Source organism: Saccostrea cucullata, unplaced genomic scaffold, assembly GCF_032062105.1.
Source record: "Saccostrea cucullata isolate Sc308-1 unplaced genomic scaffold, CSIRO_AGI_Scuc_v1 ctg22425, whole genome shotgun sequence".
NCBI lineage: Eukaryota > Metazoa > Mollusca > Bivalvia > Ostreida > Ostreidae > Saccostrea > Saccostrea cuccullata.
In genome coordinates this window covers 11,664-22,435 of record NW_026928142.1, presented here as the reverse complement: position 1 = coordinate 22,435, position 10,772 = coordinate 11,664, and the positions used below count along the sequence as shown (strand labels likewise).

Below are 10,772 nucleotides of genomic sequence, written 5' to 3'. Positions count from 1 at the left end.
ACATTGCTCAATGGCTCGGAGTGCCGAGTATAGGACCAAATAGCAAAATCTTTAAATATCTTCTCAAGAACAGCAATACCTTTATTGGTCAGTTATATGTAAGCATCCTCTGGTAGTGTAGATTGAAGTTCGTTCAAAATATGACCCCCGGGCGTAGGATGGGGCCACACAGGGGGATCAAATATTAACATAATAATATATAGGGAAAAAATGCTGTTCTTTTCAAGAACAGCATAGAAATGATTGTTCATATTCATAATTATTGAAGAATCCTCGATCCGGTAGTGTATATTCAAGTTTGTTCAAGTCATGACCCCCAGGGTTAGGGTGGGGCCACAATGGGGGATCAAAGTTAAACATAAGGAAACATAGGAAAATATTTTAAAATTTTCTTCTCAAAAACAGCATAGCCATGATTGGTCATAGTTTTATGTAAGCATCCTCTGGTAGTGTAGATTCAACTTTGTTCAAAATATGACCCCCGGACGTAGGATGGGGCCACAATGGAGAATCAAATTTTTAAGAAGGATTACATAGAAACAAATCTTTAAAATTCTTCTTTTCCAGAACAGCAAAGAAGTGATTTTTCATATTTATTTGGAAGCATCCTCGGGTAGTGAAGATTCAAGTTCAATTATAATGTTCAATTCATAACCCCTGGGGGTAGAGTAGAGCCACAGTGGTTGATTAAGTTTTTACAAAATTGTGAATTTCATGGCCTCTGATTAAAACACGAACCAAATGTAATTGTTGGAAAGTTGTTACATGATACTCAGGTGACCTATAAGGCCCGTGGGCTTCTTGTCTTTTACATAAAATCGAAATTCTTTGAAGATATTGTGCGTATTGTAAACGATGTAAATATGCAGTATGTGTGTGTATTACAAATACAGATCATGAGTAAAGAATTATGCAAATAATAGATACATGTATATGTAAGCACACTTTTACAAAAAATCGTCCGAGTAACCGGGTACTGGATCGGAAGATTAAACTAGTAACCGGCTACTTATACTCGTCTGATTTGACATCACTAGTTTTATTATCATTATTTTTTTTTTTTTGAGTTTTCTTTTTACATAATAATTGCTTATGTATTGAGATGGTGTCGTGACCTTGACCCTAGGTCATTTGGGCAAGTTTAAGGTCATTGAATAAAAAAAATGCATAATTTGTGTCAGGTGCATATTTTTAGCTCTACTGGTCAGAGACCAGAAGAGCTTATGCGATAGTAATGCGTCCGGCGTCCGTCCGATCTGTCTGTCTGTCCAACCTTTACGGGTAAACAATTTTTCAAAATGCTACTCCTCCTACAGTTTTGGTCTGATTTCAATATAACTTGGCACACAAGTAGACTACACTAAGATACATAATTCTGTTTATCGATTTTTGATTTCGATAACGATGTTGCCGTGGTTACTAAAAATAGAAATTTCTGTGAAATACTTTCAAAATGTTACTCCTCCTACAGTTTTGGTCTGATTTTAATATAACTGAGCACACAAGTAGACTACACTAAGATACATAATACTGTGTATCGATTTTTGATTTCGATGAACGGTGTTGCCGTGGTTACTAAAAATGGACATTTCTGTGAAATACTTTCAAAATGCTACTTCTCCTACAGATCTGGTCTGATTTTAATATAACTTAGCACACAAGTAGACTACATTAAGATACATAATTCTATACATCGATTTTTGATTTCGATGAACGGTGTTGCCGTGGTTACTAGAAATAGAAATTTCTGTGAAATACTTTCAAAATGCTACTCCTCCTAAAGTTTTGGTCTGATTTTAATATAACTTAGCACACAAGTAGACTACACTAAGATACACAATTCTGTATATCGATTTTTGATTTCGAGGAATGATGTTGCCATGGTTACTAAAATTGAAAATACTCTAAAAGTTTATTAATAGCTACTCCTACAACTGTAGTCTTATTGCAGTATCTTGCCACAAAAAGAGCTCAATCAAACATCATAATTCTATTTATTGCTGTTGTAAAGTTTTAAGTCCCAAATGCTACTTTTCTCTTCCTTTGTTAAAAGTACAAACCAGTTGAGCTTCAGTCTCGACAGAGACTTCTGGTTAGTATTGATTTTTGTAAGGCTGCACCTTAATCGTATTTTTATTTACATTGTTTGTAGCGATGAATTGCTACAAACTATGCCATTTTACTGTCATTTAGAGGCTAAACACTTTGCAATACAGTTTTGATGTCAAGTACGCAATCGTGGCGTTACATTGGAGATACTCATTCTCATTTATTGTAGTTCGTGAGAAAAAGAACTGTTTTTGAACACAGGCCTTTGGATCGCTTAAAAAAATTGTGTGTGTAAAAAAAAAATAAAGGTACTGAACTCTTACACTGGATACCTAATTTCGCTATTAAAATATTTTTTATTCGAATGCTCTAAAATTCTACTTTCTATTTAAATCTATTCAAAGATAAACATTCTTCAATTCTACCAAAGCTCATTCCGAAATTCCATATATTTCTTGAGATATTCTGAAATCAATTTCAAAAATGACCTACTTTTACTCGACATTAGCTTGGGCCCCTGGCCATTCACATGTAAACAGACGATGTTTGAAGTGCGGCGAAGAGTTGCATAGTATTTGCAAAATCTTTCAACAATTTAAAGTTGATTTCTTACTCCAGATTGTAACGTTAAGTCACGTAATAATATTCCTTTCATGTAATTTGAAAACGTCTACATCAACAACTACCGCCATGTTGATTACGAATGTAAATGAAGCCATGGTAGAACGAATTTTTTCCGGAATGCATTATATACCTTTCGATTTTCAAAACAATTAGACCGCTAAAATGTTGTTTATGAACTTGGCAGTTACACCATATGTTCAAATTAAAGAAAAACCTTGTACAAGCTTGAATGCAAATGAGCAAATATTCATTGTAGTTAGAGGACTACATTAAGGAAAATTTGTCCCGTCGTTCCCGCTTTACAATTCTGTGAAAGCCCAAGCTTTGATGTCGAGTAAAAAAATTATTGTCAATTTGGGAATTGGCATTTCAGATATTCTCGAGATATATAAGGAATTACGGAATGAACTTTGGTAGTAATGAAGATTGTTTATTTTTGAATAGATAAAAAGAAAATTGTAAAGCATTTTATTTAAAAGAATTTTATTGGCGAAAGTAAGGCTACCCTTATCAAAAGAGTTCCATACCTTTATTTTTTTTTTAGAAAACCTCAATTTTTTTTCTAAGCGATCTAAAGGCCTGTGTTTTTGAATTTGTAAATAAACAATCATACAGAAAAAAAAATCATGGAAATGTAAACATTTAGGGAACTGTCAAAATCTTATGTATATTCTGAAAATATGAATAGAACCTGTTCACAACTAATTAATTTGAAAACAATTCTTTTTTTTTCCTTTAGTCCACAGCGTTTTAAAAACTTTGATTGCGGAGTCAGATTTCATCGTACAAATCAACAAAGCAGTTTCATATATATTCATTTACTTTTTATTTATAACATTAGTAATAGATACAAAACCTAATAATAAAGATAATAAAATCAATACATGATACCAAGATAAGAGGAATACCGGTAATAAGAGAGTAACTTTATAACAGTAGCTTCATAACATTATGGGACTATGTCAAGACATTTATTACAGTCATAAAAATATATGATCATTAACATCTTTACTGTGTAATTTTACATCGCTAAAACCATTATGATTAGAACAATAACATCATCCTTTATCATACTATTTTTGAATTTGTATGTACATAGATAAGTAGAATATGTAACACGTCACAAACTCAAGGAAACTTCAAACAGACTGAATGTCGAAACGTCAATGACAACATTTTATATAAACAAGCTAAGCAAAATGCCACACGTCATACACACGTTAGGTGACGTAATCATCACTGACGGATACCATGTAATGGCCGAACCCTCCGGGAAAGCCAAGGACCAAGACTGTTAAAGAAGGAGGAGGAGGAACACTTCATGTGACGTAATCACTGGGGTTTTATCATCATGAGAGTCCCCTTTATCTCTCTACCATCAGTCACTGTAGGAGACCATGGCCGGACCCGGGATTCCGAGGACCACTGACCGTTAAGGAAGGCGGAAGGACAGGAGTTGAACCACCAGCCTCCTCCGTGGGCGCCAACACAGTTAGTATAATAGTTATCGTTATCTCGGTCCAGTGTGGAGAATGGCATCTTATTATGGTTTTTCATGCTGTCTCCTGTATAGAAAGATATCGATACAAATATAATACTATTTCAATAAACAATTCATTTACTAGCAACATTTTCTAACTATACACCCTAATTGCTTAATGGTCCTGAATGCCGAGTGTAGGATTAAAATTGTAGCTCTCCAAAACCCCTTGTATTTAAAAATTCGGTCACGACTCTAATTCTTAATTGGCCAAATTATTTGAATTTAACCTGGTTTTGTCAGTTTACGCTTTATAATCCGCGAAGCAGATATTAATTAGGGTCATACACAAGGTAGTTTGAACTATATTGGGCTCTTCACTGGAGTTGACGAGTTCCACTAAAGGAAGGGCGCCTGTGTGTAATACTTGTAATGACTCTTCGCCCGCTATGCAAATTATTCCATGTTTCCCGCTATCGTTGATGCCCTGGCATTCTATACTAACTAGACAGTGATTTCTTAAATAAGTTTACATCGTCGTCCGCGTGGCGCAGTGGTTAGAGCGTCTGCTCTAGAGTTGCGAAGTAAGGAGTTGATCCTTACGTCGCGGGTTCGAATCCCACTGTGGTACGTGGATACCGTTCCTTCAGATGAGATCGTATAAACCGAGGTCCCATGTCGCAGTAGGTGCTGGCATGAAAAAGATCCCTCCCTGCTCAATGGCCCTGAATGCCGAGTATAGGACTAAAATTTGCAGCTCTCCACCGGCAAGTGGTGGCGTCTCCATATGAGTGAAAAATTCCCGAGAGGGACTTTAAACAATATTCAATCAATCAATCAACATACAATAAATAAGCTTTAAAAAATGCAATAGACTTATAGGCGAGTATATATGGTAATCAGGAATCTCTTTTTCTCTCCCTGTCTTGATATTCAAAATAACATCTATTTCTTACCCAAGGTTCCGCTAGCCGGTCCCCCGAGATAGAGCCTGTAGTTGTCCGATTCATCCGAAACAGAAAACTCATGGTAAAGTTCGTATAAAGTGGTGCCATTTTTTAATGTTATGGAGACGTAGAGGGAGGAGTTATTTCCCTTTGTCAATTGATGAATCACGTCATTTCCTGCAAAATATTATTGTACAGTTGTCGTAAATTTAGCAGATATAAACATGATAAGGAAAATAAACTTTCAGGGTCACCCTAGTTAATATATATTCAAATGTTTTTGAAGAGATCTTACGCATATATGTCAGCAATCCAATTTTATTTTATATTAATTTTATTTTATTAGGATTATTTTAAGAATAAGAAAGGGTATTGTAACTAAGACAACAGAGAATAAATTTAAGGTTTTTTTAAATAAATGGTTATATAATACAAGAAAATATTCACCAATCCAGTCAGATTCAGTTCTTAAATAGATGGTTATATAATATAAAGAATTACTAGTACTCACCTATCCAGTAATAGTCAATTGTTAAATGTTTCTATAATATCAAGGAATATTCACCTATCCAGTATGAGTCAGATACGTTCCCAAAACCCTTTTTGTATTCCGCCCACGTCCGATTGAAGCTCTCTAATCCGCTCGAACGCTTCTGAATTGCCTAAAGATTTAAATGGAATAATTGCATATTTATAAGTGTATTATTCATATGTACTTCTTAATAAACATATTAATATGCATAAATTCACAATGAAAACTTTTTTTTTACTACATTATGAATGCCTGTTTTGTATCATTTTTTCTTGATGAATTTACACAGAAACGAATAATTTTGAAGTCTGATAGATAGATATTTATTTTTATGATGATTTATGTAATGTTAGTTTCATACATACTGCTGTTCATTAAGCTATTGATGTCTATAATTAAATAAAGACATATATTGATTTTCATCATATTTATGCTATAACACTTTTATTCATTCAACATGTTAACTATAAGAATGACTTAGCTATAGAAGTTTAGGGTAAATTAAATACTAATTTATGTAAATTCCACGCCAGTTTTAACCCAGCAAGGAGGTAATAAAACAGAAATTGAAAGAAACCTTCAAATCTTAGTCTTATTTATTTATTTCTTTAAATATTAAATTATAAATTAACAGAGAAAGAGAGAGAGAGAAGGAAAGAGAGAGAGAGATCTTACTGTCCACCCTCCGCCTTCTGTCACCATGTCGCAAAAAACGTTGACTTGACTTTCGTTGCCAAAGGGTTCTATTAGGTATTCCTCAGATTGTTTGTGTCCGGTAGAAAAGAGATCCCAACAGTTCGTTTTGAGCTTTAATCCTGAATGTAAAAATATTCATTATGACATTGTAATAATCATATCAATGAATGTACAAACCAAAATTGAGAGAGAGAGAGAAATTTACCTTTTTTGACGATTTGAACATCTTCATTAATATTGGTTACTTCTTTGTCAAGTCTCTCCACCGTCTGCCTGAGAGAATCTACAGATTCTAGGATGTTACTTTGTGTGGTCTGAAGTCTTTCAATTTGTACCATAGCCTCTGTATTACCGGGGCAGCCGTCGTCTTCATTCACATTAATGTACTGAGAACTGGTACGTAAGATGGCGACCAAAAAGAATGCTGCCCACACCATTGCCATAGTTGAACTTTTTTGTTGTTGTTTTAACGGTTTTGTTGTTGTTGTTGTCTAAGCGTCTCTGAGATATAGCGTTTCTTAAACCTAGTCACATCTTTATATATACAGACCTGAACAGGGAAGTTTAGAATTTAACCAATGAAATAGTTACCCCTTAAACGTCAATTAAATATTAAGCAAAACGCTGTACAATCATGAAATAATGGAAACATCCAATAAGTTTACAAAGCATGTTGAAATCAGAGAGGGGCCTTGCCTGTCTCTCCGCTTACTAGTATTCTAGGCATTTGAAAAAGATCATTAGTTTTGACAAGCTCACACAGTTAAACATATATACACAATTACATCACACAAATTTTTGAAATACATGTACATTGTTCTTGTTACAACATTTATTTTCAAGAAATCATTTAAAGAGACAAGCCCTGATGAAAATAGCTTCTAGAGAAAACAATCCTGGTTAATCATAATGCCTGGTTTATTCGTTTATGTTCTAATGACACCTGTCTGCTTTCTTAGTGTATTAACAAAATATAGTTAAGAATTTTCTTTAAAAAAAATATATATTGTAAATCGCTTTGATAAATTTAGAATGGAAAACGTATAGCACAGAACTTTATTGTCAGTTTTTAATCCAGCTTCAGACAGATTTATGTAATCATCTTCTGATTACAATAATTCTGAACCCACTTTGATTTAAGAGCACACAGAAAATTTTGTTAAGTCTCTTCAGTTTTAGAACTCCTTGTTTATAGTCCTCATTTATTACATTTTCTCTTTCTTATGTTTTTAACTATTTCTTAGAAATGTTGTAAAGTACAACCTTAAGGGTCTTAATACGCAAGTTTCGAGATTATCTCCCTTGGATCGCTCTTTCGTTGAGGAGGGTAGTTTCGTTGCCGCGTAAACAAACAGGTGGGACAAATATTTGATATTTATATATTGGATACATTGTATCATCGATATACTGGTTTATCATTACTACATGATTGTCAGGATGCACTCTACATTTCGAGAATACCGAATTAATAAAAAGACGTCATTTTTTAAAGCAAAAAAAAAAAAAATCGTAACAAAAAAGAAAATGTCGGTGGATGTGAGACTAATCAGACGAGGGAAGAAATTTGGACCTCTAGTAAAAACGGTACACATGCATCTGATCATTGTACCTAGGCGATCTAAATGAAAAATTGATTCTTTTCCCTATTATAACTTCAAAAAAAAAAAAGAAACAACAAACTTTTTTTTTTAAAAAGTTTGTGCAATCAAGAAAATCGGTTACTTTTTATTAAGACTACGACGTTTCTTTCGTTTTCAAGTACCTATAATTTAAAGTAGATTTGTAAATATGCATAGTTGATTTTTTTTTAAAAATGTATTTTATTTCCATCAAATTTAGTAAATCAAACTTATGCATAGTTGATCTTGATAAAATCATCAAATGCATCACTGCTTAATATCATAATCTTTTTATAACATTTAATAAATTTGAAAAGCCATAAATATCTTTCATTTATTTATGCACGTTTGTATACAGAAACAACCTGTTCCACATCCCTGCCGAAATGGATACTTTTTGCGCCTCTATCGTAGGAGAGTTACAATCTCGAAACTGGCGTATTAAGATGTAATGTAATTATTCATTTAGAGAAAGTAAACAGGATAAAAAAATAAATCATTAGCGATAGCTTAGTTTGTTGACGATCATTCCATCCTTATATAAGATCGATTTAAAAAAAAAAACGAAATCAACAAAAACAAGTAAATAAGTGAAATTCGATGAAACTTTCAGGTAAAGAATAGAGAGTTTTCTTTAATAGAAGGATTAATAAATTTTTCAGCTTTTGGTTTTGTATATTACCAAATATAAAAATGAATAACAAATAACATACATTTTAACATTCTCTTTTAAAATTTCGTTAGAAAGATACCATTGTGTTTTATGTTCATCAATCATATCTAATCTTATCGTACAATATTTCCATTTCTATTTTTTTTTCTCTGTGATAACTCTTTGAAAGTTAGCGGAGTTGATATCTTGATAATTCTACCGGAATGTAAATGAGGCAGGTCAATAGGTCAGGAGCTAAGGAGGCCTACATGCAAATCTCGTGCACATCTGTCTCTGTGCCTGACGGTAAGGAGGCCATATATGCATGTAAATCTCGTGAGGCTGCCTTTGTGTTTTACGTCAGTGGGTAAGGACTACTAAAATTGGCATGGGAGTCCTCGTGTAATTTAAATCTATGTCTACATTTTAAAACTTTAAATCTACAATTTTATTTTCTAATGAAATGTAAATATAAGGAATAAGTCTCTAGTTACATGTAATATAGTATGTCAGGGACATCAAAGATAGTGGGAAACATGGGATAATTTATGCAAAACGGGCTTCGCTTGTTATGCAAATTATCCCATGTTCCCACTATCGTTGATGCCCTGGTATACTATACTAACTAGACAGTGATTCCCTTATTCAACTGTAAATCATTATGAAAACATTGAATTTAAACATTTTAAAATATTATTTAATACGCCTTTGGTATCCACTACGGTCACAAGACTTTTCTATTGATTTAGAGAGAACATTTAGTTGTGGGGTCTGTTAGAAAAAATGGAATGTGTATTGCAGCATTGGTCAGACGATAGGAAATTAACAAACAAAATATTAAAATGCTGCATGGAAAAGACTTTAAGACAAGAGGCCCATGGGCCTTATAGATCACCTGAGCATTTCCAGTGATTAAATTTGATTCACGTTTTAAGCCAGATGCTATGGCATTCAAAATTGTGAAAGAGACACCATTGAGCATCATAACTATACCCTTAGCAGTTGCTTAGTTTGGTTACTTAATACACATACGCAGGGTAAGGGAACAAAAAATGCATTTCAACTAATCAGTAATATTCAGCTATAATCAGTGGTGCCCCTACCCTGACCCTTAGGCCTAGATCCACACATTGCACAATTTTTGAAAAGGCATCCTTGCTTTTCAAAAAAAAATATTTGATTAACACCAAGGAGCAGATTTCAAACCATTCATTTTTAGTATATAAGTACAGCCAACCCCTCCCCTCTCTATGGTACCCCTGATCCTGGGGCCTTGAAATTCACAATTCTGGAAGATTAGTACCCTTGCTCATCATAACTATATAGGTAGTTTATCTGCTTAATACCCAGGAGCAGAGAGGAAAATTTTCAAAGATCTAATGTATTTTCACTATATAATCAATAGAGCCCGCCCTAACACCAGAACCCCGACCCTGGGGCCAGAAAATTCACAATTTTGGTAGAGGCACTCTTGCTCATCATAACTATGCACTTAGTTAGTTTATTTAATACCCAGGAGCAGAGAAGATTTTCAAAGAATTCATGTATTTTCACTATGTAATCAATAGTTCCCCGCCCCACCATAACCCCTGACCCTGGACCATAAAATTCACAAGTGTGGTAGAGTCACTCTTGCTCATCATAACTATGTACTAAGTTAGTTTATTTAATACCTAGGAGCAGAGAAGAAGATTTTCAATGAAATAATGCATTTTCACTATATACTTATTTAGCCCCGCTATAGCACTAGGACCCCTGACCCCAGGGTAATAAATTCAGACCTGCCTACCCTTCCGCTTTTGGGCATAATTCTTCCGCTTTTCACCACAAAATTACGCTATTACGCCACTTAAATTAATTTTACGGTTTTGATATTTTGGTTAAAATTCCATTATTAACGTCTAAATTTAGAGAAATGAAATGAGAAGTTCTTATAAAAGTAATTCAAAGAGGACTAGTTCGATAGTGTACATAATATAACTAGTAGTTACATGTAAACTGATATGGCGAAGATTCGGAAGAGGACGAGAAGGCACTACTTACGTTAACTATAAAACGATATTGAAAAACGTTCTATGCTCAATTAAGTTTATTTTAACATTGCTTAGCAGAAGATAGAGAAATGTGAGTGTTAAAAGGATAAAACACAATGTTGTAATGTACGATCTGTTTT

General features: G+C 33.7%; 1 protein-coding gene across 1 annotated transcript; it reads right to left on the bottom strand.

The window, feature by feature from the left end:
- Window positions 1–3,562: 3,562 nt before the first annotated feature.
- On the bottom strand, window positions 3,563–6,876 carry LOC134276545 (microfibril-associated glycoprotein 4-like). The gene is made up of 5 exons (XM_062758788.1): window positions 6,534–6,876; window positions 6,308–6,447; window positions 5,666–5,762; window positions 5,110–5,277; window positions 3,563–4,238 (listed from the first exon to the last, which is right to left on the bottom strand). Exons 1-5 carry the CDS (start codon window positions 6,769–6,771, stop codon window positions 4,006–4,008), a joined length of 876 nt encoding a protein of 291 aa, XP_062614772.1. The 5' UTR covers window positions 6,772–6,876; the 3' UTR covers window positions 3,563–4,005.
- Between the last annotated feature and the right edge of the window lie 3,896 nt (window positions 6,877–10,772).